General features: G+C 43.9%; 1 protein-coding gene and 1 pseudogene across 1 annotated transcript in view; both read left to right on the forward strand.

Annotated features, from left to right (window-relative positions):
* The window catches only part of LOC126198677 (polyamine-transporting ATPase 13A3-like), a 452,249-nt gene that overhangs the window by 294,283 nt on the left and 140,675 nt on the right, over window positions 1-17,291 (forward strand). The window contains exon 8 of the mRNA XM_049935173.1: window positions 14-218. Within this exon, the coding sequence (XP_049791130.1) occupies window positions 14-218 (205 nt within the window). The remainder of the gene's footprint in view (window positions 1-13; window positions 219-17,291) is intronic.
* On the forward strand, window positions 13,283-13,400 carry LOC126199815 (5S ribosomal RNA; annotated as a pseudogene).

Genomic DNA, 17,291 nt, shown 5'->3' on the forward strand with positions numbered 1-17,291 from the left:
GTGATGGGTGCAGAACCAGCGCAGCCTACACGACACGGTGCACAAGACTGACGTGGTGACGGTGGACCGCGGCGCCTCCGCAGGAGGCACCCTCCAGGTGGAGACGACGCAGCTGGTGCCCGGTGACGTCATAGTCATCCCACCCAACGGCTGCGACATGTACTGCGACGCCGTCCTCCTCTCTGGCTCCTGCATCGTCAACGAGAGCATGCTCACAGGTCAGTCTCCTCACTCCAGTACTCACAGTAGGCTACTGCTATCCTCTCATCGTTTCTTTCTCCCTGGGATCTCGAGATTGAGGATAAGTGATTTCAACCTCTGGTTCAAAAATGGTTCGAATGGCTCTGAGCACTATGGGACTTAACATCTATGGTCATCAGTCCACTAGAACTTAGAACTACTTAAACCTAACTAACCTAAGGACAGCACACAACAGCCAGTCATCACGAGGCAGAGAAAATCCCGGGCGTGGGAAGCGAGAACGGTACCGCACGACCACGAGCTGCGGACCAACCTCTGGTAAGGCTCGTCTGAAGTGTTGTGTTAACAATTATGACAGGAAAAATATTACCTGCTAATGACTCACCATATGCATCAGGAGGGTGACAGCAGATAAGTGTCCGGGACGTCAAAGGGTTGTATGTATTGCCGGCCGGAGAGGCCGAACGGTTCTAGGCGCCTCGGTCTGGAACCGCGCGATCGCTACGGTCGCAGGTTCGAATCCTGCCTCGGGCATGGATGTGTGTGATGTCCTTAGGTTAGTTAGGTTTAACTAGTCCTAAGTTCTAGTGGACTGATGACCTCAGAAGTTAAGTCCCGTAGTGCTCAGAGCCATTTGATTTTTGGATGTATGTATTGTTGGTGTGAGGTCCGCCAGTTATGCAAAACGACGTTTTTCATCTACATCTACATTTATTCTCCGCAAGCCACCCAACGGTGTGTGGCGGAGGGCACTTTACGTGCCACTGTCATTACCTCCCTTTCCTGTTCCAGTCGCGTATGGTTCGCGGGAAGAACGACTGTCTGAAAGCCTCCGTGCGCGCTCTAATCTCTCTAATTTTACATTCGTGTTCTCCTCGGGAGGTATAAGTAGGGGGAAGCAATATATTCGATACCTCATCCAGAAACGCACCCTCTCGAAACCTGGCGAGCAAGCTATACCGCGATGCAGAGCGCCTCTCTTGCCGAGTCTGCCACTTGAGTTTGCTAAACATCTCGGTAACGCTATCGCGGTTACCAAATAACCCTGTGACGAAACGCGCCGCTCTTCTTTGGATCTTCTCTATCTCCTCCGTCAACCCTATGTGGTACAGATCCCACACTGATGAGCAATACTCAAGTATAGATCGAACGAGTGTTTTGTAAGCCACCTCCTTTGTTGATGGACTACATTTTCTAAGGACTCTCCCAATGAATCTCAACCTGGTACCCGCCTTACCAACAATTAATTTTATATGATCATTCCACTTCAAATCGTTCCGCACGCATACTCCCAGACATTTTACAGAAGTAACTGCTACCAGTGTTTGTTCCGCTATCATATAATCATACAATAAAGGATCCTTCTTTCTATGTATTCGCAATACATTACATTTGTCTATGTTAAGGGACAGTTGCCACTCCCTGCACCAAGTGCCTATCCGCTGCAGATCTTCCTGCATTTCGCTACAATTTTCTAATGGTGCAACTTCTCTGTATACTACAGCATCATCCGCGAAAAGCCGCATGGAACTTCCGACACTATCTACTAGGTCATTTATATATATTGTGAAAAGCAATGGTCCCATAACACTCCCCTGTGGCACGCCAGAGGTTACTTTAACGCCTGTAGACGTCTCTCCATTGATAACAACATGCTGTGTTCTGTTTGCTAAAAACTCTTCAATCCAGCCACACAGCTGGTCTGATATTCCGTAGGCTCTTACTTTGTTTATCAGTGTGTCTCAGTACCCAAACATGTTTCGGCACCACTGTGCCATCATCAGTGGGTTTTAATTTTTATTTATTCTGCAATGTGAACTTTTCTGTTAAATGATTATAAAATTATGTGCATTTTTAGTTCAAACCACAGATCGTTTCTTTTTGTAAATACCTTTTACATATAGTGTGCATGAATTTTCTGGATCACTTTTGTGTTAATTACTACAGGTAGCTTGTCATCTGCAACCAAACGATGTTGATGAGAAATTTTTTTGCTGGGAGTTAACTTACCTTCTATGATGTAATTCAGCTTTTCGCGATGTTTTCGCGCCTATGTTCGTTTATACTTACGTTTTCGCGTGGCAATTTAACAGATCAGGAATATATGAACTCACATGCAACACTTGCCAGTCAGTGTACATAGGACAAACGTGCAGAAACTTCAAAACAAGATATTCAGAACATCTCAGAGCTTTAAAAGGTAACAGCTCCCATAGCACGTTTGCTGACCACCTTGTAGCCAACAGTCACCACCCAACCACAATAGAAACAGACCTAAGAATACTAAAAGACAACCACAGCCTATAAAGCAAACTGACCATTGAGGAAAACTTCCATATACACAAGGCAATAGCAGAAGGAAAACAGGTCTTAAACGAATACACTACACTCTGCAAGGGCACACTATTTAACACATTAAAGGAATTTTACAAATAAAAACAGCACAAACGGATAAAGTCCACACACACACACACACACACACACACACACACACACACGCACGCACACACGCACACACACACACACACACACACACACACACACACACACACACACACACACATACACGAACAATAGATAAACTAAAATCTGCAAAAACGCGCCACTTACACACAAAAGTAATACCATATAAAAGTCAACGCACACAGCCAAGAAGCGCACAGAAAACACACACACACACAAATAAAATGCAAACAAAATTAAAATTTGGCGCCGAACTCTCTGGTGAAAAAATGAACACTGACTGGGCTGGGACACATAACAAGCCACAATCACACCGTATTCTGGTGAAGTGAAAAGTGTTTTACTACGTTATTTGTGAAAAATACTTGTTATAGTTACGTGTGCAACACAACACCTCAGCATTATGCGGAGAATGGAAGTACTTGCCACACGAAAATGTAAGTAAAAACGAATGTAGGCGCGAAAACATCGCGAAAAGATGAATTACAACCTAGAAGATAGGTTAACTCCCAGCAAAAAAAAATTCTCATGAACATCGTTTGATTGCAGATGACAAGCTACCTGTAGTAATTAACACAAGTGATTCAGAAAATTCGTGCACACCAAATGTAAAGGTATTTACAAAAAGAAAAATGGTTCAAATGGCTTTGGGCACCATGGGACTTAACATCTGAGGTCATCAGTCTCCTAGAACTTAGAACTACTTAAACCTAACTAAGGACATCACACACATCCATGCCCGAGGCAGGATTCGAACCTACTACCGTAGCTGTCGTACGCTTCCAGATTGAAGCGCCTAGAACCGCTCGGCCACAAAAAGAAAAGATCTGTTGTTTGAACTAAAAATGCACATAATTTTATAATCATTTAACAAAAATGTTCACATTGCAGAATCAATAAAAACGAAAACCCACTGATGATAGCACAGTGGTGCCGAAACATGTTTGAGTACTGAGAAAAAAACGGAGTTTTCCATAACTGGCGGACCTCACATCCAACAATTTTAACTGCAAACACGGCCTATACAAGGAGGTACAAATCATAATGAGGGATGTATGTATTGCACTTTACAAAATGGACATCGTCGAAACTGAGGAAATGTTCAAAATAGACCCTTAACTTGCGCCATGAACACCGAATGATAAATGGCGTGTCACAGTGATCACAAAAGTTCGCACCATCAAGATCGAAGACGAACCCCTCTGGAGTTACAAACTGTGCAGGACGTCCAGCTAGATGTCCACTCTTACAGAATGCATATTAAACGTATTGGTCAAACGGGGTGATGAGAACTGATGAAATGTGATGGCATGCACTCGAATGCCGAACAGTCTCTAGTGGAGCTTATCGTGAAACTGTCAATCCTTTAAAGTGTAGCTGTAGATAGTGAAATAATATGTATTACGGGCGCCGAAAAAACAAACACGCAGAGACTGAATTTGTCCAGTGGTTCCAGGCGGTGCGAACTGCGATGTCACACACTTTTCAGGAGTGATAGTTTGCTCTGTAGGAGTATGATTGTTATACGCAGACCAGGAATTAAGCGAAGACGTGTTATTTAGACCAGCTTTTGGCCAAAAGCAGTGCTCATACCGTAGTTGTCTTACGCCCATTTTCACACTCTTCCTTGCTGTGACGTAAATATTCTCCGCGGCCCTTGCAAGATCACGCACCCGAGGAAGAATCGTGGGGGGCAGGGCACCTCTAGCTTGTCGCAGCACAATATATAACTGTCCAGTCAATTTGCTATCCAGATCAACGGTCAGCATAACTGTATACGAATGCGTTAAGATTTTGATGTTAGTTGATCTTGATACAACTCTCTTGGTACCTCTAATTATCAGGGTTCATTTCATTTGCATTTTCTCTCCGAATTCCGATTCGTCGGAGTTGAAAACACTTTCCTTACTGAGCAAGAGGATGAGTTTTTTTACCGCTTCTATAAATTTTCACACAGTTTCCGCAGTTTGCTGCGCATCGTCAATTTGACGCTTTGTTGGATATTTCGTTATCTTAAGACTTCCAGTTCTCTAACACTGCTTGAAGTTACGCAACCATCCCCTCCTTCCCTTGAAATCACTGTAATCTACACTACTGGCCATTAAAATTGCTACACTAAGAAGAAATGCAGATGGTAAACGGGTATTCATTCGACAAATTTGTTATACTAGAACTGACATGTGATTACATTTTCACGCAATTTTGGTGCATAGATCCTGAGAAATTAGTACCCAGAACCACTCCTAGCCGTAATAACGGCCTTGATACGCCTGGGCACTGAGTCAAACAGAGCTTGGATGGCGTGTACAGGTACAGCTGCCCATGAGTTTCAACACGTTACCACAGTTCATCAAGCGTAGTGACTGGGGTATTGTGACAAGCCAGCTGCTCGGACACCATTGACCAGACGTTTTCAGTTGGTGGGAGATCTGGGGAATGTGCTGGCCGGGGCAGCATTCGAACATTTTCTGTATCCAGAAAGGCCTGTACAGGACCTGCAACATGCGGTCGTACATTATACTGCTGGAATGTAGGGTTTCGCAGGGATCGAATGAAGGGTAGAGCCACGGGTCGTAACACATCTGAAATGTAACGTCCACTGTTCAAAGTGCCGTCAATGTGAACAAGAGGTGACCGAGACGTGTAACCAAAGGCACCCCATACCATCACGCCGGGTGATACGCCAGTATGGCGATGGTGAATACACACTTCCAATGTTCGTTCACCGCGATGTCGCCAAATACCAATGCGACCATCAATATGCTGTAAACAGAACCTGGATTCATCCGAAAAAATGACGTTTTGCCATTCGTGCACCCAGATTCGTCATTGAGTACACCATCGCAGGCGCCCCTGTCTGTGATGCAGCGTCAAGGGTAACCGCAGCCATGGTCTCCGAGCTGATAGTCCATGCTGCTGCAAACGTCGTCGAACTGTTCGTGTAGATGGTTGTTGTCCTGCAAACGTCCCCAGCTGTTGACTCAGGGATCGAGACGTGGCTGCACGATCCGTTACAGCTGTGCGGATAAGATGCCTGTCATATCGACTGGTAGTGATACGAGGCCGTTGGTATCCAGCACGGCGTTCCGTATTACCCACCTGAACCCACCAATTCCATATTCTGCTAACAGTCATTGGATCTCGACCAACGCGAGCAGTAATGTCGCGATACGATAAACCGCAATCGCGATAGGCTACAATCCGACCTTTATCAAAGTCGGAAACGTGATGGTACGCATTTCTCCTCTTTACACGAGGCATCTCAACAACGTTTCACCAGGCAACGCCGGTCAACTGCTGTTTGTGTATGAGAAATCGGTTGGAAACTTTCCTCATGTCAGCACGTTGTAGGTGTCGCCACCGGCGTCAACCTTGTGTGAATGCTCTGAAAAGCTAATCATTTGCATATAACAGCATCTTCTTCCTGTCGGTTACAATTCGCACCTGTAGCACGTCATATTCGTGGTGCAGCAATTTTAATGGCCAGTAGTGTATACCGCGCGCAATTTCATCTCCATAAAGTAGTACGTCATTATCACCCGCATCCTGTAGATTGTATCGAACATCACTGAAACGCGCAAACACAATTTTTTGTAACAAGTGCGCCTTGTCCTTCTTTACATATCCTTTTTTTTCGTATGCACTACACGGTCATATCGCTGCGGTCTTATTCGAAATCTGTTCATAATTATTTTTTTTTAGCTATGCTGCGGATGATCCTCCACGTTCGTAATTATGTTTAGTACTCGCTCCCTGGACAACGACTGTCCTCCATTAAGTTTAACTGGAGACGGGATTTGTGACTCCTTGTCCGACAAGAACTGTATAGCTCGACATTTGTTTCAGTATCACTTTCACTTGTTAATTATGTATCGTCATCATTGTAATCCTCCTGTATAGCTGTGACCGAGCGGTTCTTGGCGCTTCAGTCCGGAACCGCGCGACTGCTACGGTCGCAGGTTCGAATCCTGCCTCAGACATGGATGTGTGTGATGTCCTTACGTTATTTAGGTTTAAGTAGTTCTAAGTTCTAGGGGACTGATGACCTCAGATGTTAAGTCCCATAGTGCTCAGAGCCATTTGAACCATTTGAACAAAAAAAATGTTCAAATGTGTGTGAAATCTTATGGGACTTAACTTCTACGGTCATCAGTCCCTAAGCTTACACACTACTTAACCTAAATTATCCCAAGGACAAAGACACACACCCATGCCCGAGGGAGGACTCGAACCTCCGCCGGGACCAGCCGTACCGCCTGAGACCGCTCGGCTAATCCCGCGCGGCGAACCATTTGAAGTCGAGCGTATACGACACCATACATTCCACTGACTCAACTTGCAGAAACACTAATATTTCATCTGCCACTTCTTTTTCACTCTGCGAAATTCCTTGGGTTCCTTTCCGACAAAATATCAACTTCGGCAACTGTTGTAGATATAATGCAATGTTTGCTTTGTTTATCGTTGCCATTGCTTTGCTTTGTATCAACATCACTGGCATTGCAGCACTGTTGTGCGTTACTTGTCGACTAAGCGATTCAGCTATGCTCCACAGTCTCATGCCGGCCGCGGTGGTCTAGCGGTTCTAGGCGCTCAGTCCGCAACCGCGCCATTGCTACGGTCGCAGGTTCGAATCCTGCCTCGGGCATGGATGTGTGTGATGTCCTTAGGTTAGTTAGGTTTAAGTAGTTCTAAGTTCTAGGGGACTGATCACCACAGATGTTAATTCCCATAGTGCTCAGAGCCATTTGAACAGTCTCATGCCGCGTTCAGTATTACGTACCTCCAGTCCCGCCTCGTGTTGCCAATATCAGCCGATTTTGTGGTTGCGTGGTAGACAATATGTGGGGTGTTGGTTGCCGTAAACGTCATTGACCTATTACGACCTCGCACTCAAGGGGTTCCTTGTCAGTCAGCAGAAGAACACTGAGCCAAACCATTATAATCTCTTTAATTACTTTGGATTTAAAGCATTTCAGTGAGTGTGCGCCCATGTTTGGGTTAATAATACACTCTTGCCTTGGCCACTAAATCCTTTTGTTACAATCCTTATGATGCGTTTCGCTTTAACTGCGTCATCAGATAGAGGTGTAATACAAACAACTAATGTTAAAATGCATGGAACAGACATTTTATAAAATAACAGTGTTTGGAGTAATTGTGGTGACGCATGAGTAGAATAACATCCCTTGTGGATACGTAATACCTAGTGAAAGTTATCTCTTCCTCAACATCAAATGCCAAACTGGCTCTCACCGCGCGTTGTATTACAAGGTAAACATGTTCGGCCACCAGATGGCTGAAGTGAACGGCATGTATGGAATATGATTTCATTTATTATTTTAATGTGAAACAGGTATTCCAACCATAATTATTATAATTGCAAGCTATACATATTACATTATAAAACACGTTATTACTTTACAGTGAACGTTATTGTGCGTCAGAAATACGAAAATTGAATTGCATGATGCTAAATTTAAAACACAATTAATACCTGTGCAGTAGAAGGACATGAATGCATTATTAACATAAACCATAACTATCGGTGTTCCATACACAAAAGAAAATGGAACTTTATTTTAAGGCCGGGAGAGGAAAGAAATTCTTTATGTCATATCTTAGAGGGGGAGCAGGGGTCGCATAAGAAACAATAATAACCGTAATAACAGAAATGTCGTTAAGCGGTACTGACAACGTTGATAAACAATGCGACACGGCTGTGGGTGTTTTCCAAAGTCTGACATTCTTGCGAAATTTATCTTTACATGTCGTGACTGATTTACTGACACATCATCGCCAGCCCAAACCGCTAAGGATAGGATAGAAAGTTGAAATTTGGAGAGGGTGATGATCTTATACTGTAAGCAATCTTTATAAAGGACTTTTCGAAATTTAACTCCTAAGGGGATGAAATAGGCGATGAAAGATTTTTTGAAAGTATGTCGCTACTAAGACAATTTTAAAGCTGGAACTACGAAAATTGGTATTTGTTTTCTCAGTAAAAAATAAATAAATACGTGTTTCAGAAACTTTGGAAGTTCAACCCCAAAAGAGGTGAAATAGAGTATGAAAGTTTTTGCGGTAACGTTTCATTATGAAATCCTTTTTTAAGCTCAATCCATGAAAATTTGTACACTCCTGGAAATGGAAAAAAGAACACATTGACACCGGTGTGTCAGACCCACCATACTTGCTCCGGACACTGCGAGAGGGCTGTACAAGCAATGATCACACGCACGGCACAGCGGACACACCAGGAACCGCGGTGTTGGCCGTCAAATGGCGCTAGCTGCGCAGCATTTGTGCACCGCCGCCGTCAGTGTCAGCCAGTTTGCCGTGGCATACGGAGCTCCATCGCAGTCTTTAACACTGGTAGCATGCCGCGACAGCGTGGACGTGAACCGTATGTGCAGTTGACGGACTTTGAGCGAGGGCGTATAGTGGGCATCCGGGAGGCCGGGTGGACGTACCGCCAAATTGCTCAACACGTAGAGCGTGAGGTCTCCACAGTACATCGATGTTGTCGCCAGTGGTCGGCGGAAGGTGCACGTGCCCGTCGACCTGGGACCGGACCGCAGCGACGCACGGATGCATGCCAAGACCGTAGGATCCTACGCAGTGCCGTAGGGGACCGCACCGCCACTTCCCAGCAAATTAGGGACACTGTTGCTCCTGGGGTATCGGCGAGGACCATTCGCAACCGTCTCCATGAAGCTGGGCTACGGTCCCGCACACCGTTAGGCCGTCTTCCGCTCACGCCCCAACATCGTGCAGCCCGCCTCCAGTGGTGTCGCGACAGGCGTGAATGGAGGGACGAATGGAGACGTGTCGTCTTCAGCGATGAGAGTCGCTTCTGCCTTGGTGCCAATGATGGTCGTATGCGTGTTTGGCGCCGTGCAGGTGAGCGCCACAATCAGGACTGCATACGACCGAGGCACACAGGGCCAACACCCGGCATCATGGTGTGGGGAGCGATCTCCTACACTGGCCGTACTCCACTGGTGATCGTCGAGGGGACACTGAATAGTGCACGGTACATCCAAACCGTCATCGAACCCATCGTTCTACCATTCCTAGACCGGCAAGGGAACTTGCTGTTCCAACAGGACAATGCACGTCCGCATGTATCCCGTGCCACCCAACGTGCTCTAGAAGGTGTAAGTCAACTACCCTGGCCAGCAAGATCTCCGGATCTGTCCCCCATTGAGCATGTTTGGGACTGGATGAAGCGTCGTCTCACGCGGTCTGCACGTCCAGCACGAACGCTGGTCCAACTGAGGCGCCAGGTGGAAATGGCATGGCAAGCCGTTCCACAGGACTACATCCAGCATCTCTACGATCGTCTCCATGGGAGAATAGCAGCCTGCATTGCTGCGAAAGGTGGATATACACCGTACTAGTGCCGACATTGTGCATGCTCTGTTGCCTGTGTCTATGTGCCTGTGGTTCTGTCAGTGTGATCATGTGATGTATCTGACCCCAGGAATGTGTCAATAAAGTTTCCCCTTCCTGGGACAATGAATTCACGGTGTTCTTATTTCAATTTCCAGGAGTGTATTTGGTCTGAAATAAAGAAATAAGTTTCAGTGTTTTTGGAAATTCAGTTCCTAAGGAGGTGAAATATGGGATGAAAATGTGTATGAAAGTATTTCGTTTATTAAACAATTTTTAACGCTAAACCTTTTGGAAACTGGTGTTTGACTTCTCGGTTAGAAATGAAGAACAATGTATTAGCAGCTGAAAGTTTCTATGGAAATATCACAAGAACTCAAAAGGCAGGGGTAAAAAAGAACCTCGACTCCAGACAGTAGGATTGCTTTTCGGTCGGAAGTATATTCGGACAACACTATGCTTCTGTGTCCTTAATTAGCTATTTAATAGTCGCGACAGCAAATCGACTTTGTCACAATTGCATAGTAAAAGAGAAGGATCTTTAATATATTAGTTTTTCAGTAGGTATAATACATATTTATAAAATTATTTTTTATTTAATGACTACATAAACGCGACCGAAGCAGCAAGCGCTAAGCTGGTATATAATAAACCTATACCAATACTTGACATAAATGTATGTGTAATATGTTTAATTTTGCCCACATATTCGACGAAAACAAAAACTTCAACAGTTATGGGCGATGCATCATGTGAGGTGCGTAATTACAAGAATGGACGGCCTGGGTGGCCTAGCGGTTCTAGGCACTAAAGTCGGTAACCGCGCTGCTGCTGCGGTCGCAGGTTCGAATCCTGCCTCGGGCATGGATGTGTGTGATGTCCTTAGGTTAGTTAGGTTTAAGTGGTTCTAAGATCTAGGGGACTGATGACCTCAGAAGATAAGTCCCATAGTGCTCAGAGCCATTTGAACCAGTTACAAGAATGACAAACAACAACAGATCCCGAGTCACATGCACGTCCATCATCACATATCGATGCAAATGAAATAATTCCCGAAGAAACAGCTATTGTATGAGAAAATAATGGCGGGAAGATCACCGATAATCTCGTAAATCCTTACGTTAAGGGTGGCCGCCACAATAAAGCAAGAGCAAGAACCGAGTACCGCAAGATTCAAATGGTTCAAAGCACTATGGGACTTAACATCTGAGGTCATCAGTCCTCTAGACTTAGAACTACTTAAACCTAACTAACCTAAGGACATCACACACATCCATGCACGAGCCAGGATTCGAACCTTAACCGTAGCAGCAGCGCGGTTACCGACTGAAGCGGCTAGAACAGCTCATCCACAGCGGCCGGCGTACCGCAAGGAATGAATTCCAATACGCTGCCAAAGGTTCAAAAAACAATATTTAATCCGTCACCGAAAAAATCATTTGAAAATCATAATCTCCATGGTGCCCTTAAAAAAAATGTTTCCTAGTGAGAAAAGAAGCACTCTTAAACCGCATAAAGTGCCATGACGATTGTCAAAGCCATCAAGGAACCAACATCACGTGGTCGCACACTAAAGACATTATGACGTTTGCAGTGCCATCGAATTATAACTACTGCCCAACGCGAGACTGAACGCCGCTTGAAGGCGTTGCGAGAACGTGACGCAGTAAAGAAAGTGTGTAGGTGGAGCAGCGGCAAATGGGGAATCGCTTAGCGACGATACTCGCCGCGAACGGGGAAACCCAGTAACATATGAGACTTTGACAAAGGGGCGGAGTTTTATGGCCCCGCGCCTGGAAACGAGCGAGAATGTTCGCGTGCTACTGTCGTTAGCATCTTTGAAACGACTGTGAAGCCAGGCGAAGGCGACAAGGCGCTGGTAGTCTACGTCTCGTCACAGTGCGTGACTTTCGGAGACTTGCCCGCTCTGTTAAGCAGGACAGGCGGCCATCTGTGGCAGATTCGACGACGGAGTGCAACGCTGGTGTAGTCACATGTGTTTCGGAGCACACCGCTTAACGGAGATTGTTGAACGTGGGACTTGGCAGAGCAGACAGCCACTGTGTGCTCACATGTTGACCAAATGACATCGTCAATTACGACAGCGGTGGGCACTGAACGATCGAGACTAGACCGTGCATCAGTGAAAACGTGTTGCCTGTTCCGATGAATCAGTGTCTGTTGTTACACCAAGTCCATGGTCGTGTCCAGGTATACCGTCATACAGGAGAACGGATGCTCAAAACATGCTCCGCGTTGTCTACAGTTAAACATAATTTTAATTCTTTTCTAAAAAGTCTATAAATTTCTTGGGTTTTAAGCCAGGCTTAAAACGGTCACATATGGTTTCTAAATTCACAGAAAACCGACTACAACACATAGTGTAATACCTTCTTCTTCACAACATCCAGTAACACACAAACAAGCTACCTTCCATTCCATGCGTGTCGTGTCACATCCGTGCGAACGTCGAAACGGGATATCCAAATGGAACAATAAAATGTATTGTAGAGAACAATGGGTATAATCCTGAGCTAGTTGACGACATTCTACAGAAGAAATAAATAAGAAAGATTTAATTCTATCTTTATCACACTCTGCAGTAAAATCCAGAACTAAAAACTTGCATACTGTACCGTAATTAGGGAAGCCATTCAACAAATTAGCCAATAGTCTCAAATCTTGCACTACTGAACTTTCGGAGTTGCAAACATAGCTGCATCAAAATTTTCCCAGTGATCCAGGAATTTTTTTATATATTTTTTATTCCAGTTAAGGACCACAATTTTTTAAAAATGTATCAGGTTACTAATTTCAGTCGGTAATGGCCATCTCCAGAGCCGAGTACATACTGTTTGCTTATCATATCCAGTCGGGATGTGTTAAAATAATACAGTCACAATAAGCTTCGACGTATAGATATAAATTTATGTACCATATGCACAGTCGTAAAACGCATGCTGGCTCTATGAAGAAACTTATTATGCTACGAAGATTCTTCATATATTCGGTATGTCAGTCACAACTGTGCATGTGGAACTTAAATTTTATATTATAGTGACTGTACTACTTTTACACACGTCGAATCGGTATGATAAGCAAATTGTGTGCATTCTGCTCTGAAAATGTTTATTACTGACCGAAATTAGTAACCCGATATATTAATAAAAAATTGTGCTCCGTAACTGGAATAAAAAATATAAAACTACTAAAATTCATTTTAGGCAACGGCCTTGCCGCAGTGGGTACACCGGTTCCCGTCAGATCACCGAAGTTAAGCACTCTCGGGCGTGGCCGGTACTTGGATGGGTGACCATCCGAGCTGCCATGCACTGTTGCCATTTTTCGGGGTGCACTCAGCCTCGTGATACCAATTGAGCAGCTACTCGACCAAATAGTAGCGGCTCCGGTCAAATAAAACCATCATAACGACCGGGATAGCGGCGTGCTGACCACACGCCCATCCTCTCCGCATCCCCAGCTGAGGATGACACGGCGGTCGGATAGTCCCGATGGGCCACTTGTGGCCTGAAGACGGAATGCTATATATATAAAATTCATTTTATCTAAGAGACGCCAAAGCCCATTCGTTATTCAACAGCAAGACTAAAACAGATTTGTTAAGTAATACTGCTGTTTGTAAATTCATTTGCACTGTAGTAGCAAATTATATAGGGTCGAACAGGTAAGGCTGCAGCAGGAGTACCGCCCATTTCTTAGCAGTAAAATTTTCTGACTACCCACTTGTTCCTCCTGAATGGTGATTTATAAATAAGGGAAGTCACTTTACTTTACAGGATTTGTAAATCAGAGTTACTGCAAGTTAAAACATACAATAACAACTACTTACCAAATAGTTAATGTCAATTTTTTTAATGAGTGGTCACCATGAAAGCTGGAACGCCCATTAGTGCTTGGTAGGAACCAGATTGACTACCACTGAGCTAGACTGATTTAGACTGGACGTAGCTAAAAATTACATAAGTGAGACTCCATGTTTGCCTCACATGCGCTGAGGGAATTTCATAGGTACAAATACAACACAAAAATGTTACATATACCCAAAAAAAGGAAAAAAAAAGTATTCTCTTAGAAGCACTTAACGTGTATAACAATTTAGCACACGAGACATACCTGGTTCTGAACGATCAATTACACCTGATTACATCCCACTCTCCAGTTTCACATGGTCCACTCAACCAGTCACACAAACCCTGACCTCCGTCCCAATGGCCACATCAATCTCCACAACCATATGTTATGATGGAATTGTCATCATACCTTACTTTGTTATTTCTTACAACAGTTAATTTTACATTCACACAGATTGTATGTTTAAATATTGTGTGTTTTCGTTACGTTCGCTGTATTCTAAACTATCAGTCTTCTAGATTGCAATTTAACACTGCAATTTAACATGTTTGTTGCATAACACAAACTGTTAGCTGTTGATTTTACATTTCTCATTTAATGTCATGACCAAAGATCCTGCGTCTGTTGATATTGTCTTTGTTTTTAAGGTTTGGTTTCCTGCACACTAGTGCCTATTGTGGGTGCTAGTCAGTTCTTTCATGACGATGACACAATAAGTCGAAAACTGATTCGAAATAAACCAATTTTAGTAGAACCAAAAGCACTTTGCTTGTTGCTCGAACTAGAATACGGAGTCGTTCTGCTTACAAGTGATGGATGAATCCATAAATACAATAGTTTGGTTTGCTTAAAGATGTAAAAAAATTCTTTTAAAATAATAGTGAATAGTGATTCTTAGATACAGATTTTTTTTGTCTGATTTCCGTTTTGCGTTTCAAAAGATACTGAAATGTTATTTTGAGTTACAGCATTTTTGTCAGATTTATGCTTACATTTGTGTCTTGTGGTCTGGGTCTGTATGCACATTCTCGAGGTATTATTCCGTTTGGGCACTGATCTTTTCGGATAGGCCACACGATGGATTGCCTGGAGAATGTGTGTGCAGATGACAATTTCGGACGTAAGCGGAAATATTTAATCCAAAATCATACTTCAGTACCTTTTAAACCGGTTTGTTTTAAAGTGCACCGCAATTTCAAATACGTATTATTCCTGAGAATTGATGGCGTTTTAAATGAATAGAACGAAAGTCGTGTGGTAAAATAAATAGGTATTTTTTAATAATTGCAATGATGGATTTGAAGTATCATTAGTAAGTGACTTGGTTCGACTTCCGTGATTCGACGTACAGGAAAGATGGTGCTAACAGGAGAAAGCACTTGTCACCTGCCTGTTTTTCTGACTATCTGCCGTATAGTGAATGAATTCCCATTTATACAGTTCATAGATCTGTTACCGTTCTTATGACAACAATAATTAATAGCTGAATTTATTATTCCCCAAAAACACAAATTAACTCACTTCCTGAACTTAAGTAGACTCACTCACGCTTAAAGTAATGGTCACTAACTGCTAAGTTTACTTCAGGGTTAGTGATTGCTGCGTTATCCAATCTCTATAGCTGAACTGATATACCTGTAAGAAAATCATTTCCCTAACACACTTTTGTAGCCTACAGCTGGTTTGTCTCCAAACGAAGTAGTAAACAATTTTATTCACTGTTGTATTCACCGAATACGTTGATGTCAAACATCTAAGTCTGGCAGGAAGAGAACCCCCCACCACCGAAGTAGTTGCTGTTGCTAGATGCCTTTCTTGCATGCAGAAAATATACAGTTTCGTCACATGGCCAAACAGAGTTAGGCAACAGGTATGGCAAAATAGAAGGAAACATAAATTAGCAACAGTTTAGAATGATTTATTCATGCGAAGTTTTACAATACTTTAATGGAGTAGGAAGATTGTGTACGCCAATATAGATGGCTCAAATGGCTCTGAGGACTATGGGACATCTGAGGTCATCAGTCCCCTAGAACTTAGAACTACTTAAACCTAACTAACCTAAGGACATCACAAATATCCACGCCCGAGGCAGGATTCGAATCTGCGACCGTAGCAGTCGCATGGCTCCGGACTGAAGCGCCTGGAACCGCTCGGCCACCGCAGCCGGCCCAATATAAATGAATGTTCTCTTGCACTGAACTGTCTTAAATCTTGATATAGTCCTAGATCCAGTGAACGACGATTAACATCGCTTGTATAATGTGCAGTTTGAGTTCTCCTCGGCGGCGACTTTGGATGAGTTTTGGGACACTCGCTGAGGCAATGACCCGAGATATTGACTGACTAGAGGTACTCACTGACTTGTAGTGCCAACTGCTACGTGGAGCTGAATGTCTGCTTACATTCACGTGTAGCAGACGGATGTCCACTTGGGAACTTTTGCTGTGTTGTAAGGTGGATGCATAATGCAGTCCTTCGGAGCTTAACCTAAACTATGTTGCGCCTGAACTGTAGACAGCTCGGCATTCTCCTATGTGGGCTGCGTCCCGTGCCTTCGGAAGGACATAGCACTCATATTTACTGAGCTGGATCACAATCTATACATTCGTTTACATAACATAGGATCTGCAGTAAAATAACGAGTGACGGACGGAGCAAGGGGGACATTAAAAGCAGACTAGCAATGGCAAAAAGAGCATTCCTGGCCAAGAGAAGTATATTAATATCAAATATCGGCCTTAAATTGAGGAAGAAATTTCTGAGAATGTACGTCTGGAGTACAGCATTCTATGGTAGTGAAACATGGACTGTGGGAAAACCGGAGCAGAAGAGACTCAAAGCATTTGAGATGCGGTGTTACAGACGAATGTTGAAAATTAGGTCGACTGATAAGATAAGGAATGAGGAGGTTCTGTACAGAATCGGAGAGGAAAGGAATATGTGGAAAACGCTGATAAGGAGAGGGACAGGATGATAGGGCATCTGGTAAGACATGAGGGAATGACTTCCAAGGTACTAGAGGGAGCTGTAGAAGGCAAAAACTGTAGAGGAAGACAGAGATTGGAATACATCCAGCTAATAATTGACACGTAGGCTGCAAGAGCTACTCTGAGATGAGGAGGTTAGCACAGGAGAGGAATTCGTGGAGGGCCTCATCAGTCCAGTCAGAAGACTGATGCCCCCCCCCCCCCCGTCCCACCCAATCATTAACATCAAATACATGTGGAAACACCAACATTATTGCATGATATAGCCTCCATGGGCGGCAGTGCAGGCTCTAACTCTGGTATCCAGTAGATCGTACAGATGGCGAATACTGTCCTAAGATACATTACGCCACAACTGCTCTACCTCTT

The sequence above is a fragment of the Schistocerca nitens genome, chromosome 8 (assembly GCF_023898315.1).
Source record: "Schistocerca nitens isolate TAMUIC-IGC-003100 chromosome 8, iqSchNite1.1, whole genome shotgun sequence".
Taxonomy (NCBI): Eukaryota; Metazoa; Arthropoda; class Insecta; order Orthoptera; family Acrididae; genus Schistocerca; species Schistocerca nitens.